General features: G+C 42.7%; 1 protein-coding gene across 2 annotated transcripts in view; it reads right to left on the reverse strand.

The window, feature by feature from the left end:
* The window catches only part of sh3bp5b (SH3-domain binding protein 5b (BTK-associated)), a 74,879-nt gene that overhangs the window by 16,298 nt on the left and 42,076 nt on the right, over positions 1–16,505 (reverse strand). For both annotated transcript variants that reach the window (XM_078539386.1, XM_078539385.1), the window contains one exon: positions 4,016–4,180. In XM_078539386.1, coding sequence (XP_078395512.1) covers positions 4,016–4,039 — 24 coding nt within the window. In that variant the 5' untranslated portion in view covers positions 4,040–4,180. The remainder of the gene's footprint in view (positions 1–4,015; positions 4,181–16,505) is intronic.

Raw genomic sequence — 16,505 nt, forward strand, 5'->3', positions numbered from 1 at the left:
CTGTGGAGCAGTATGTGGGTTAGAAAGGAGTTGGTGTTGCTCCTCTTGTTCCTCAGAGGTGCAAGGCAGAGCTGCTCCCCATGCCGTGGTGAAGGATGACAGCAGAGAAGTGAAGTTCATAGTGAACACATGACAGGTGAACTGACTTCCAAGAAGTTGGGATTTACCTCTCGAGCAGTGAAAGCACACGTTCTGTGAGCCCCAGCCTCTCACCTGGCCATGACTGCAGCTCTTCAGTTTCACTGTTTGAAGGCTTTTCAGCCCGTCAGTTTCACTGAAGAACTCCCACTGTGCCCTCACCTCCATCATCTCGGCAAGCTCCACACAGCTTAAGAAACCTGTGCGCTGGCTGTTAAAGCCAGAAAGCTGGGTTAATTTTACAGTTAATTCCCTCTTTTAAAATGGAATCACTTCCTCAACAGCTCCCCAGTCACTGGCAAAGGTGTCCAGGTTAAACCCAGAAGCGGGCAGGGTCTTGTCAGATTCCCAACCTGATGCCTCTTTGAGTCTTTAACCAACCTCTCCCCACCACCCACACCTGAACCTGTCTCCCCTGGATGTTAAAATTCAGCCCTTAGATTGGATTTTGAAAACACATGTAGGCACCAACAGTCACTATTTCTTTTAATTGGTTTACATTTTCAAGTCATACGTATCTGCAAATGTGTTTTTTTTAAACCAGTCAGTGATTAAAGATCTGACAAGGGACTTGACCTATAGGTAGCTCCATCAACACCAGACACCATTTGGGATTGCACAAAGTCATGGATAGAACACTGCCCCACTTGAATTTGTAGCTAAATTTGGGGAGAAACAAATTCATCCGCCATGCTACACTGTGTGGACTGCCATAATAGCACTTTTAAAAAGCGTAAGATTGAATCAGAATTCAACGGCAATAATAAGGAATAACTAAAGCGACTCACTCAAGATGTGCAACTAGTTTCTGCTTTTCCATTCCACATTGGTAGGAAATGAATTGTCTAAAGTGCAGACACAACAATCTACTTTTAAATTATAATGCTCAGAACTTCAATAGTCTATCACTTGGCACAAGAAGCCAAATGTCCACAAGTGACGACTATTTACGTGGAAGGTGGCAAAACAAAACTAAAAGGGTGAAATTGCTCCCCAGTAACTGTAGTTGGAGTCATTATAATTACAAAATGGGGATTTCCTATTTTATAGTCAAGCCCAGTAACAAATAAAACACTACAATACCCAGAGGGATTTAAGAACATCACAAAATGCTTTTTTTTTTACAATTATATGGGGGTAGATGCCACAGATTGCCACCTCCCTGGCACTGACTGCAGGATTTCTCATCCTTGCCTCACAGTGCAAAGATTTCCAGAAAGTTACAGGAATAGATTGGGCAAATGGGAATTCCAGATCATCAGTTTGCAGGGAATAAACATGTAACTTCCTGACAACAGCTGCAGCCAATGAGAGGTTTTCAGCTCAGACTGTAGCAATCTGCAGCTCTAAATGAGGAAGTGTGGTGGTAAGAGAGAGTAAGGAACCTAGCACAGCAGAGCTTGTTCTCTTTAGCACAAAGAAGGCTATGAGGACATTTAACAGATTTGTTCAAATTTATTAAGGGTTTTGATAGAGTAGATAAGGAGAAACTGTTTCCAGAGGCAGAAAAGTCATTAGTCAGAGGACAATGATTTAAGATAATTAGCAGAACAATCAGAAGAGGAGTATTTTTTTAATGCAGCAAGTTGCTACAATCCGAAATGCTTTAACTGAAAGGGCGGAGGAGGCAGATTCAATAGCAACTTTCAAAAAGGAATTGGGTAAATACTTGAAAAGGAAGGATCCGCAGGGCTATGAGGAAAGAGCAGGGGAACTCATTGGATAGCTCTTGTAAAGAGAAGGTATAGGCATGATGGGCTGAACGGCCATGTTCTATGCTTTAAGATAATTGAAGTTGAGCAGCAGTCCTAGAGTTGGACCAGTGATCGGGTGGTCCAGCTCTCATTCTACCAATAGTAACACAAGGGTGTTTCAGCAGCAGTTGCTTTTACACTGAAGACAGCAATAACTCTGGGCTCAACTGAGGAAGTGTTATATTTCACAGAGCCAGTGCTGGTGGCAACCAGCTTACAGGATCTTTATCAAAATGTACTACATAGAAATATTTACAGCACAGAAAGAGGCCATTTGGTCCATATTATCCATGCTGGCTGAAAGAGGGTTATCCAGCTCCTTCGTCTCTCACCCTGGAGGCTACAGCGCCTCAAGTGTATGTCCAAGTGGTTTTTTAAAAATATGATGACGGTTTCTGCCTCTACCAGACTTCCAGGCAGTGAGTTCCTATGCCCCCTTGTTATTAACCTCTTTGCTAATGGAAATAGATCCTTCCTATCCTGTTTATCTAGGCCCCTCATAATTTTAAACATCTCAATTAAATCTTCCCTCAGCCTCCTCTTTTACAAAGTAAACACCTCAGGCTACCCAATCTTTCCTCATGTCTATAATTCTCCATTTCTGCATGGTAACATCCTCATAAATCTACTCTGTACCCTCTCCAGTGCAATCACACCCTTTTTGTGATGCAGTGACCAGAACTGTGCGCAGTATTCTAGTTGCCATCTAACTAGTGTTCTGTACAGTTCTAGCATAATGTCCCAGTTCTTATGCTCTATGAGAGACTCTATGGTTCAGCCAATAAAAGGAAGTATACCATATGCCTTCTCAAGCACCTTATCTACCTGTCTTGTTACTGTCCCGTCCAGAAGATATATATATATATTTATAGACATCAGCCTGGCTACTTTATAAAATTATTTTTAAATGGCAAAGCTTTACCCTGACATGCCTGACTAGCCATGGCTCATACTAGAGGAATTTCTAGCCTTCAGTCTACAGCAGAGGCTCGTTATCTCTAAAAAGGCACTAATGCCCACCCCTTACCCCCAGAACTGCACAAAGGCTCTTTACATTTCCAAAGCAGAATTCTGACCACTGGAAATGGGGTGTCTGAGAGGACAAAGGGACTCTGAACACCTCTGTTAAACATGTCAAGATTTCAGACCCGGAAAATACATCCTTTGTCCAAAACCCAGGAGAAGTAGTGGGAGGTATGTCACATGACCTCCCCCAAGCTGCTAGATCCTGTAATATTGCCATGTAGAACTGAACCCAGGCAGTCTGCCATTTTCCATCAACAGAGCAGCAACGGAGCCAGGTTTTAAATTACCTGGCCTTCTTCTACACTGTGTACCACTGGAACATCTGAACTTCTGTATCTGTGCCTACAAGACCAATTCACCTTTATGTGCCTTCTTCCATCATGGAAGTCATCGCTTCTGGAGAAGCGGATCATCCTGCAATAGTTTCAGCCTGTTAACCTCTAAAGGGACTTTTTGATTCTGGATTCACATGAAACCATTATTCTTATTTTGTCAGTGGTCTTTGTCCTGAACCCCTTTCTTTCCCTTATCCCTCTTTTATTATGTGAATGCAAAAACGGGTGGATATTGCGAACCCCCTTCCTGCATTTAGTGTGTGTGAAATAAATTAAACCTCTGGTTTTTTACCCTATCTCGAGTTTGCTGTGGAGTTATTGATATAGGATTGGATCACTCCAAAACTGAAGGGTTGGGGTAGATAAATCACTGCTTACAAAAGGGGAAAACCAAAGCTCAAAAACACCATTCTGTTTATGGATGGGTAGTGAGATGAGAAATCAGGGCTGTTTAAATTTAACCCCCAACTCCTGTCCGTAGCACTACCTTCAGTGATCTCTGGACAAGCACTCAAAGGTTCACTCTGAACCTTGAATAATGCAAGGCTTGATATTAACTCAGGGCAGAAGCTGGGATCAGGAGGGAAACATGGGGGCCAAACCAGGTGAACATTCCAAGCATTTTTTTTGTACATCACCCTAGTCTTGGTACATTCATCGGAGTCCAGAACCTCAGAAAACCATCCTATGAATTGGCCCCAAGAACACGGTACAGGATTTGTAACCTGTGGGATCTGACTGTTAGATTAGGGTTCAACATACCCGCTGTGTTGCGTGATTAAGCATCTCTTGCCATGCTGAATCAAACTGCCGTTCCTCATCTTCCAGCAACCTCTGTTCAGCCAGAGAAATGGTCTCTTTGGCTGCCCGCAACACCTCAGTGGCTCTTTGAAAATCCTGAGTAGCCTTCTGGGCCTCCAACTGTGCCTGTGGGGAAACAAAATAAACAGGAAACTTATTTCTTATGAGAATATGCGAAATCAAAAGTCTTTTGACAAAGTTTGATTCAGGACAATTAATGGATTCAATGTCCATTCCTTCCATCACTGGTGCACTGTGTATGCAATTTCTAGGATACACTGCAGTAGCTCACTAAGGTTACTTCAACTGTCTCTACCAAGTCCACGAACTCTACCACCAAGAATGTCAAGAAAAGTAACGTCATCACCTGCAAATTTTCCTCCAAGTCACACATCATCCTGGCTTGGACATATATCACTTTCCTTCATTGTCACTGAGTCAAAATCTTGGATTTCCCCACCAAACCCTGGGAACACCATCATCACAAGGATAGCAGCAGCTCATGAAGTTACCCACCTTCTCAAGGAAACTAGCGATAAGCAATGAAGGTTAGCCTTCCTGGCGATACCCATATTCCAAGAACAAATATATTTAAAAAGAATGAAGCAAGAATGTGAGAGACATTAAGCAAAACATGGCAGCGGGAGGAGGGTAGAGAGAGTCACCAGGAACCGTGACTAAACAATGGTCCACTCTAGTTTTTATGCCTAGTCTTTGAATTGAAGACAAGGGCACTGGACAAAGCATTAGCACATTGTGGGGATTATTTTTAAATTCCTTTTAAACTGTATAACAATTTTCAGATGAATATGAGGAAAAAGGCACCAATGACTTGATCCAAAGGTCATGGGTTTAAGTCCCACACCCAAGACTTGAGCACAACATCTAGGCTGCCACTCCAATGCAGTGATGCACTCCCTTCATACTGTCTTTTCGATGGGATATTAAACTGAAGCCCCATCTTCCCTCTCAGGTGGAATTAAAAGATCATATTTGAAGAAGAGTTAGGGAGATTTCCCAGTTTCCTAACCAACATTTATCCATCAGCCAACCTGTAAAACAAACAATCTAGCTGCTGCTTGTGGGAGCTTGCTGAGTTGTGACATTTCCTACATTCAACAGTGAAGTGACGATACTTCAAGATTACTTAATTGGCTGCACTCTGGAATGTTGATGTTATGAAAGGCACTATATAAATGCAAGTCTTTTTTTTAAATCGAGGGCACTATATTAAGACACTAATCAGTGCAAGTGCTCACATTTATCAGTCCCACGGTATGACCAACAAATGTAGATCAGTTAAACATTAATTAAAAAGAATGCATAGGAGGGAACTTTAAAAAGGACAAGGGGAAGCAGGTTCGGTGCATGTGACAGGTCCTGAATCCCCCAGATGAAATGGGGATCAAATATCATGCTATTGGCACCAATCTGAGCCACAAAGTCATCCAGCCAACTAGCCCCCGAGCTGCTGTGGCAACATACACTTTTACATACATGTTGTAGTGCAGAGCTATGAATAGTGATGGAAGAGGCTCCAGTTTTCTTTCCATCATATGGTTGACCAAGAACCTCTCCCACTCTTACCACCTACCATTGGCATGTGTTGGAAGGATTTACAAGTAGATAATCAAACTGTTTGGCTGCATTATGAACATACCTTCTGTGGCCATCAAATCCTGGAGTGGCACTTGAACCCGAAACTTCTGACTCAGGGGCAGGAATAAGACCCACTGTGCCACAAGGCCTCTCTTCAAAATTCCAATAACTGAAATACCATGTCAAACTTGCATGCAATCATTAGTGCAAGATCATAATTTATGATGCAGGACAATTTACAAGACCAAGACCTTCTGAGACCCTCATTTTGTACAATACAAACCCATCTAGCAGATCCTATAGCACAGTATAGTAAGAATGTGCTCATACAAATGTATGAATTATGAGCAGGAGTAGGCCACTCAGCCCCTCAAACCTACTCCACCATTCTAAAAAAATCATGGCTTATTTGATTTTGGTCTCAACTACACATTCCCACCTATCCCCAATAACCTTTGACTCCCTTGTTAGTCAAGAACCTATCTACCTTTGCCTTAAAATTATTCAATGACAGCCTCCGTCACTCTCTGGGGAAGAGAGTTCCAGGGGCTCTCAACCCTCAGAAAAATTTTCTGATCTCGTCTTAAATAGGAGACCCCTTATTTTTAAGCTGTCGCCTAGTTCCAGTCTCCCCCATTAGGGGAAACACCCTTTCAGCATCCATCCTGTCAAGTTCCCTCAGAATCTTGTATGTTACAATAAGATCATCTCTCATTCTTCTAACTCCAATGGATACAGGCCCAACTTGTCCACCTTTTCCTTATAAGATAACCTCTTTATCCCAGGTATCAGTTGAGTGAACCTTCTTTGAACCATTTCTAATGCATTTATATCCTTTCTTAATAAGGAGACTAAAACTGTACACAGTATTCCAGATGTGGTCTCGCCAATGCCCTATACAACTGTGGCAAAACATCCCTACTTATATATTCCATTCCCTTTGCAATAAACAACAACATTCCATTTGCCTTCCTAATCACTTGCTGTACTTGCATACTGACTTTTTGTGATTCATGCACCAGGACACCCAAATTCCTCTGTGCTTCAGAGTTCTGTAATCTCCCTCCAATTAAATAATATGCTGCTCTTCTATTTGTCCTGCCAAAGTGGACAAGTTCATATTTTCCCACATTATACTCTATCTGCCAAATTTTTGCCCGCTCACTTAACCTTTCTATGTCCTTTTGCAGATTCCTTACATCCTCTTCACAACTTACTTTCCTACCTATCTTTGTATCATCAGTAAATTTAGCAGCCATACATTTGGTTCCTTCATCCAATTCATTGATATAAATTGTAAATAGTTGAGGCCCCAGCACTGATCCCTATGGTACTCCAGTCGTCACATCTTGCTGACCAGAAAATGACTCATTTATGCCTACTTTCTGTTTCCTATTAGCTAACCAATCCTCTATCTGACCTTTGCTCACATTTGTTTCTTGGCCTAAGCATATTTTGCTAGATCTCAAGCCCTCCTGAGTGTTCCAAACAAACTATCGATGTAGCAATGATCACACTGAATGGTTAAAGAATTTAGTTGTTGCTGAAGTTCTGCTAACTTCTCTCACAGCAGAGGAATGTGTTCTGAATAAAAAGATTGGCAACGATTGCCAGAAGCAGTGTGACTGTTCCTCGGTCCCCACAAGTCATCGTGAATTATGAGTGGTTAGAATGAATGGCTTGACTGATAAACTCAATTCGTTTCACAATGAGTCACGTCATAGTCTTCTGAATGAATTAGCAAATAGCCTGCATTGTTGGCCAGTTGAGCAGGCTCTGTCCACAATGGGAACAATGAATCCTGCAAAGGAGCCTGAAGCCTTCTTTAAATGGTTTGGCAAGTACCATTTGCGAACAGCAAGACAACATTCCAAAACAGCTCAGTAGGAAATGCAAATCATGACATCGCTCTTTGTGCCTTCCCTGGTGATATTCCACATCTCTTCTCATTTCACCACATAACACACTCTGCACTTCAAAAAGGTAATGCATTGCGTGAAGGGCTTTGATGTGGTGAGGTGCAATATCAGTGTAAGAGTTATCACAGCATAGAAGGTACAACACAAGAAATGGGCCATTCAGCCCATTTTCTAGCATTTACCCTCCACAAACCCATATTGATTGAGGGAAAAAATGCTCCCACAAACTAAACGTCAACATACCCAATCGACCCATAAAAGCAATGTAACAATTAATAGGGGGAGGAAACGAGAGGATTGATTAGCTTCTGAGGTTATGGCAGTGTGAAATGTCCACTAGTGAATGGCACTCCAAGGGTAGGACTCCATGGTTAAAAGGCCAGATAAGTTTTTAATTTTTAAAAAAACCACATTATTTCAGAAGGAATTTCCCCAGTAGACCAAGCAGTCAAAGCCTTCAGAAACACAAAAATTAAGACAAGAACAGAAGTGGCTTTTTCTAAAATAGGCTAGTAACCTAGCAACCACTTCCTGTCAGAAACCTAGGCTCTCAACCTTAAAGCCACCAGATGCTCTACATATGGTTCAAATGCCCTAGCAATGTTAGATTCATTTTGCATAAACACATAAAATAAATAAAGGCGCTGAAAATTATGCGGGGGTTTGATAGAGCAGATAGAGAAACTCTTTCCACTGGTACTGCAGCATCTGTACACACTTTTTAAAAAACACTAAACATTCCCATAGATCATAAGGGTCAAACACAACAGATCTACATTATAAATGGAACTTATACTGTATTAGGGTGCAGGGTTCAAAGATAAATGTACAGAATTAGCAAACAGAGAGCCAGGGTCTTTTACAAACAAAATTGTTGTGTTCTTTTGGATTATTTTCTCTTTTCTGCTCGCTTCCCTCTCTGTTGATATGCAATTGGGTAATACATTTTCCTTGGCATGGTCACCCATTGGATTTTGTTATTCTTAGTTTCTGTTAATTTTATTTTATTTTTCCTCCTCTCCACATTCTGTTTCTCCAGCTAGATTCTCACGCAGTATGAAGATTATCCATAACAAGAATTTCCTTCCCTTGATCCTCAGAATTAATCCTACATAGCAACCCTGAGCACCGAGACTCTCAGCTTTCGTTGGTTCACACGTTTTACCATTCAGCAATACTGGCTGCTGATTCAAGGTGCTGGATAGACATACATGGGGCAATTTTAACCACCAAAAAATGAGTGTGTTGGAGTCAGGTGGGGTGTTAAAATTTTTAAAATCTGAAGCACAATGCCCCACTCCACCCACTTCCAGTTTTGATGGTGGTGGGAATTGGGCAGGCAACAAACCCACACACAGGAGGTGGGTTTTGACTACTTAAATACTATATTGAGGCTGCATGCCTCATATGCAACCTGCCTTCCAGGTTTAACCCGTGTCTGCACAGCAGTTGAAAAGAGGTAAGGACAGCTTCCCAGAAAAGGGAAGCGTCTTTATGGCACAGCTTCTGGGCCAAGGGGAGCAGGGGTGCTTTCTCCCAGCCCACCAAGCCTACGCTGGGAACAAAAACACACTTGCGCCTCTTCTAACCCACCCCAGCTTGCTCATAAAACCAACTCCATCAATATAAGGCCACAGGCTTGCTATTAGATTCACACTCAGCTGGCTGGGATTACACCACAGCTACTAGTCAGAGACCATTATCTCTCGAATCAATTCCAGTCTCAGAGGATTTGGCTCATGCCCAGATGCAACCACTACTCTCTCAGCCGGCAGAGACTTGGTACATGTAAACACGGCCATTAAATTTACACTTATCTTAATGCTACTAAACACTTCACGGAAACACAGGACAAGTAACCCCAACCATCACCCTGAGCAAGTTTGGGAAATCCATGTCCAAAGACAACAAAAGAGGAAATTTGAACAAAGCAGGATTCCGGCAGGTGAGGGGGTTGTGGGACAAGTGTCAAACCTTCCAAGACCTTGGCAAAGCAAGGCCCAGGTAACTTTAACATTTTAACACCTGGGCCTCATCTGCGCAGGCAAGAAGCTGTTGACCAGGCAACTAGTGGGAGCAGAGGTTCATCAGTCAGAGGCACTAAAGGGATTCTTGCTAGCGCGAACACAAGTGACAGGGTTGAGGTGGTGGGGAGTGTATAAAGAGGAACGCTGAGCAGGGGAGGCATCAACTATCCTTTTGATGCCTTTATCACCTGCTCAGGGGAGCGGGCTTAAATTGCTATCTGGAGGAATTTGGGCAGGACATCAACAGGCACATAAGAAATAGGAGCAGGAATAGACCTTACAGCTCCTTGAGCCTTCTCCACCATTCAATACAAACATTGCTGTTCTTCTGCCTCAACTCAACTTTCCTGTCCATCCACCCAGACAGGCCGTCGGTTTAATGTCTCATGCTACGGACAGAATTTGTGTGGACCCTTCCTGTCCGTAATCGGGATGTTTGTATGTAATGTGGGTGTGTTTCCTTACTCTGAAGAGTGATTTTTCCTAATTTAAAATACATCCCAGCAGCAGGTTTTTGGCTGATTTTAAAAATAAAGATTATTTCTTTTCACACACTTGTCCTGGATGTTTAAATGCAACGTCTCAATCACCTGTCTCACTCACACACACAAAGATTAGTTACAGATGAATTTAAAGCTGTAATTATAAAAACGGGATTTATAACTCAGTCTCTATGTCGATTCAGGCCTGATGTCTTCTCAGCTGAGTTGATACTTTAGTTGGAGTGACGGATTTTTTGAAACAAAGGGTTCTCATGAAGCTGCAAAGTCTGTTGCAGACAAATAGTCAGGAGATTTATTCTCAGATGTACTTGGAAGCTGGAACAAATACATTACTTTGGCTGCATTAGAAAACTTTTAGCTGAGACGGTCCAGCTGTTTCAGATATTTTTCTGCTGGGTTTGTTTTGTTCAGTCCCTGAAAGTTAGGTTCAGTCATATAACTGCAGGGTTAACACTGGGCATTCGCTCTTATCTCTGCCCCAACTCGAGTTCAAATATTCTCCTTTGCTCAATATGCACTTAGAGACCAAAAGTCTAAAGGTCCCATATCCCTCAAACGCTGGTTCATCTTTAAACAATGAGATATGTAAACTTCACAGATGGCTGCAATGTTCCCATTTTCAGGTCCATATTTAACCAAGTATTGGCCGTAGAATCGAAAACTGTCCACAGTTTAAATGCCCATAGTCACATGTTAAAATGCAGCCATCTTAACAGGTTTTGTGGCCATTTTCACGATACATGATCTTACAGTCCATAATATTCAATATCCTGCTTGTACTGAATATGACACTCATCCAAAGGACACACCTTTGTCAGGACAGCACTCCCTCAGAACACCCAGTGTCAGCTAAGGTTATACACGCAAGTCTTTGGAGTGGGACCTGAGCCCACAACCTTTTGCCTCAGAGGCAAGGGAATTATCATTGAGCCACAACTGATTCAGGTAACATCACTCACCCAATTTAACTGCCCACCAGTTGGTTGCATTAAAAGTAGCCCTTAAAGGGGAAATTCTATCACCAGACAGCAGTAGGTTATTTGCCAGTTTTACACTGGCCTAGTTTTCCTTCAATAAAGCAGAAAATGGGATGGAGTGTGAGAATGGGGCAGGGAGTTAAATGGGATGCTAATCCCTAGTCACCTGTCTGTAACCTTGGCTGGAACTATTAAAATTAGCCTCTCAACGTATTCAGATTGAAGGTTTCCTTCAAACTCTCTTAATTAAAGCTATAAAAAGATTCACCATTTTGTTACACAAAGCTTGAGGAAATCCTACCTCTATGTGGTTTAAAATTAAACTATTGGATATTCTATCTTTGCAATCTTCATTCTAAAAACAAAACTGAGAGCAGCGAAGAATTTCCTTCAGAACAATTTACACCCTGAAAGAGCTACCACAGGAAGAACAAAAACAAGTCGATAAGGAACCTGTGTCACACTCTATTGACCCTCCGACTGGAAGGGCACAAGTGCCTGAACAACAAAGACTACCTTGTCGAACAGTAGTAACTTACACCCAGTAAGGCCGCAAGTAAGTCTGGTTTTCTTGGCATCGGCTGCCTCCAAGAAAACCAATCCTGAAGTGATGGACCTTAAGTATGCACAGTCCCCTGAACAGGCTTTGGGAGCTGCACGATTTTTTTGTCCATTCTCCATTCCCAATACAGCAGGTGACACAATTGCTGCTCATAATGAGAGTATGCTTCCTGTCCACCATATTCGAGGCTGTTCAGCAACCCACCCCACCCCAAGAAATAGCCAAATATCTGAACTCACAATGTTAAATACCATTCTTCTGCACAGCACTCAGTACTGCCATACTCTTGCACTCAAATCAAAGTTGGGACCCTGCACTGTGGGGAAGCATAGATTTAAGGGAAATATTCCCTCTAAACTGCACAGCCATACAACAACCTGGAAGTCCCTGTGCAGACTGTACACATCAGCCCCTTTAACTTGCCGTGAGTGTGCATATACACAAATTAAATTCAAAGGGACTGCGCGGTCCAAAAAATTTAGAGGCACTTTGCTTATAGCTGATCTGATTAAGGTTATAAGACAATGAAGGGGATAGATTGCCTTCAAATTGACAGTTCTTCTGATTAAATAGTTTAGGGAGGTCCAATTTTAAGGCCAGGATTTTCCTGTAAGCGATCTGGGGGCGGGGCCCGCTCGCTGACGGGAAAATGACACAGGATGACGTCGGGAGGAACCCCCGATGTCATCCTGGTCCCTTTAAATTTCCAGGAAGGCGGGCTGACAGCGAAATCAGCTGTTCACCCGCCAACCTGTCAATGGCCAATTGGGGCCATTGACAGGCTAATTAAGATTGTTAAAGACCTGCCCATCCAACCTTAAGGCTGGCGGGCAGGCCAGGAGCCCCAGCGGGCTCCTGATTATACATGAAACTCCATCCACTGGCGGGATGAGGTTTCATGTCCGTTTTTAAAATGTTTCATAAAGTTTATGTGTTTCTTATTAACATGTCCCAGCTCGTATGACATTGTCACATGAGGGGGACATGTTAATAATTTTAGTATTTTTTTATTTTTGGAGTTTTTTTACCTGTCAGTAATCTCCAAGACAGCACTCAGGGAGCAGTGCGCTCTTTCGCGAGCATGCGCGAAAGAGCGCACTTTGATAGTTGGGGATTCCATCCCCCCACCCCTGCACAGGAAGCGCATAGCGTTTCCCATCAGGCAGGCCACTGGGCAGGCCTTAATTGGCCCGCCCACTCAAAATGGCGGCAGGCCCCGTTTCGGCGGCGGAGTTCGGCTGCCCGCCCACCCACCAAGGGCAAAATTCTGCCCTAAGTTGTGTAAGGCCATATCTAGGTTAGATGTATGGAGGTGGCTCTTTTCTCAACAAATAGTGGACCACTGGAAACAATTATGGCTTATGTGGTGGATACTGATTTACTGAATTCTTTCAATCGTGAACTGGGCCTGTTTCTGGATAGGGGGAGATCACCTCTAACAAATGGTAAGCAAGGAATTGAGGAACAGTGTGCTCTCCAAGGCTAGTTATGATCACCTGCTGGGGATGTTGGAGAGGAATTTCCTAGATTTATTTCCCCAAATTGGCCTGGGTTTTTGATCTGTTTTTACACCTCTCCCAGGAGACCACCTGTTTTGGGGTGGTGTGGAGTTTGTAGGTATTGTGACACACAAGGGACTGAATTTGCCACTTCACAGTGTGTAATATGGGGCATGATGATATAGCGCGTCATTTCTGAAGTCATCACGCCAGTTTGCAACTCCATTGACTGCAGGGACTGCTCATGTGAATGAGCAGAGGAATCTTTTGGAGATTGTTTCATCAGGAGGACTCTCCTCTGACTCAGAGGGCTTTTGTGATTAATTTTTTTCCTGTCCATTACCCAGGGGTGTAAAGTCTCTGGGACAGATGGGCATTGTGGTATCATTGGAGACACAATCTCCAGTGAGGAGTAGAGAAGGATTAGGGGGGAGGAGGAGAAGGGTGAGATGAAGAAGGGAACACAGGGAGGCTCAGAATGCTGTGGTTTTACAGGAAGCAGACAGAAGCATGAGACCCTGAGGGTCAGAATGAACTCAGAGACCCTCGGAGGTGGCAGAGACAATCTTATGCTGCCCCATGAGTATACAGGCAGCAGTTTAGTTACCTGCAACTAAGGGACTCAGTGCAGGAGAAGATTGAGGCTTTCAAGAGCCATTGCAACATCACTTTGTGAGATGTTCGCAGGGGAGATCTCATCCAATTGCATTGGGGACCACCTGATGCCTGTCACATTGAAGGTCACAGGCTCATTCTAGGCAACCTGTGGAGACCTTAGTGGGATAACACAGCCTGCTGCACACTATTGCATCCGTGAACACCATGATGCAATGTTCCAAAGAGCTGTGAATTACATCTCCTTCACACAGGATGTCCACAGTCAAATGGATATAGCCTATGCTCATGCGTCATAAGGTGATCCTGCCAACCACCTACAGTGTAACTAGACCAATTGCTTGAAATACACAATGGCAGCTGTCCCAGACCACATGTCCTTGTGAAACCATGCTAGCTCTGATGAGCAAGCAAACCTCATTACCTCCTGCATTTGCTAGCAAGACCTGTAGCACACTGGGCCAAGATAGCTCATTCTGATGCCTTACCCACCCTGGCTGACCTCATGTCGTCATTGAGCCTTCTGTGGCACCGGGACCAAGTCCTTCTTACCACGCCCACACTGCTGACCGCTTCGGCCGCCACCTCCCACACAGCATGACTCTGGCTGGGCTTTCTACTCTTGCCAGTGGTTGGCATGAGCAGGTCACATCAATCATACACTGCACGCAAGAGGGCACCAAGAGCGGCTTCACTGAATCTGTGGGCTGGTTTGGCCCCTCTAGAACGCTTCTCCCCTCGCTCTGATGATGCGGACATCTACGTAATACAAATGGACAACTCCTTAATATGGTATTTATTCCCCCCCTAAAAATTAGAGTTTGTTAGAAAACTAATCTCTAGAAAACAATTTCTGTCCTACAATCAAGCTTTCATAATACTTTTTTTTTACTTCTCATGATGAATGAATTTATAAAATGCTCATTGTCAGCATAGTTGGAATATCGAACATCGCCATCACACATCCTTGCCCTGCCGGATTTCAAATGAAAGAGTTTACAAAGTGCTCCACAGTGTGCATTAGAATGAAATGCTAAATCAGGTCACAGCTCCCACATTCCAGATACCTCATTTTAATTCTTCAAATTATAAAAGGAAACAATGGGAGAATATAGGTCACTCTTTAATCAAAAACTTCAGAAAAAATTATACCACAACTAGGTGACTAATTGAAATGGGATTCTGTGCTCAATTTTTTGGAAAGCATTTCTTGAATAGAACAAAGAAGAATAACTTAATATCAAACAATGCTTTTTTTTGGATTCAATTCCATTTATTTGTTAATGAAATTGTAACTTGCTGGCATTTTGTAGATTAGAACTATATAGATGTCCAAGTTCACTTTCTACTCTAATAAAAAGACCTACATTTATATAGTGCTTTTCATGACCACCAGGTATCTCAAAGTGCCTTACAGCCAATGGAATATGATATGTACTCATTGTTGTAATGTAGGAAATGCAGCAGCCAATTTGCGCACAGCAAACCCTGAAAAGCAGCAACATTATAACAACCAGACAATCGTTTTTTGTGATGTTGATTGTGGGATAAATATTGACCAGGACACTGAGGATAACTCACCTGCTCTTCAAAATAATGCCTTGGGATCCTTTATCTCCACTCAAGTAGGGAGATGGAACCTCGCTTGAACATCTCATCAGAAAGATGGCACCTCTGACAGTGCAGCACTCCCTCAATATTGCACTGGAGTGATAGCCTTAATCTTTTATTTATGCAAAATACTAGCTGACCTCCTGTTGCATTACAAACATGAATCAAGGCTAACTATGAAATTAAAACCTTGTATTTATAAAGCGCCTTTCATGATGTCAGGACAGCCTAAAGCATTTTACAACACCAATGGAAATGAGTGAAGGCCTTAAAAATAAATAGGGTCCTATGCGATTTGTAGGGCCCCAAAACACAACTGAACATTAAATGCCTGAACCAATGGCTTTTAAAGAGAATGACACAGCGAACCCGTAAAACACCAACAAAAACCCATGGCACGGATTTTTGTGAGGTCAGGTGAAGAAAGAGCACTGGAAGCCTGCTATTCAAATTAAAGTGAAAAGTAACCATGAATATGATTCAGGATTCCTGCAGGTGACATTGGGCAGGGATTGGGCAAACCTGCAAACTGAAAGAGAAATGAACTAACAACCTTATGCTATTCAAGGCTGGAAGAAGCCATTAACACAAAAGGCACTAGTATGAATTTATTCAGCAGGAGATTTGAATTTCAAGCAGACTTTAACTTCTGATTGAAAGATTTGGATTTTGAAAGAACTTGCATTTATATAGCTCATTACACAACCTAAGGATGCACAAAGTGCTTTTCGACCAATTAAGAGCTTTACAAATGCAGTGACTGTTGTAATGTCAGAAGCGTGGCAGCCAACTTACGCACAGCAGGATCTCACAAACAGAAAATAGATAATGACTAGATAAATTGGCTTAGTGATATTTATTGAAGAATAAATATTGGCCAGAACACGATGGAAATCTCCGCTGTTCTTCTTCAAGTGATCTTTGGATTAAACAGTCTGAAGTGCGATGTTACATCAAACTTAGAGATTGGGGGAAAGGGTAAATAGGACTGACTGGATTGCCCCACAGGGAGTTGGCATGGACTAGGATGGGCCAAATGGCCTACTTCAGTGTCACAATGACTCTTAAGTAATCCTTTATTCTGACTAGGCAAATTTATTGTTCCTTCTCACTATCCAAGAGTATCTCTGGAGAAACAC

This window comes from Cetorhinus maximus, chromosome 3 (genome assembly GCF_964194155.1).
Source record: "Cetorhinus maximus chromosome 3, sCetMax3.hap1.1, whole genome shotgun sequence".
Classification (NCBI taxonomy): Eukaryota; Metazoa; Chordata; class Chondrichthyes; order Lamniformes; family Cetorhinidae; genus Cetorhinus; species Cetorhinus maximus.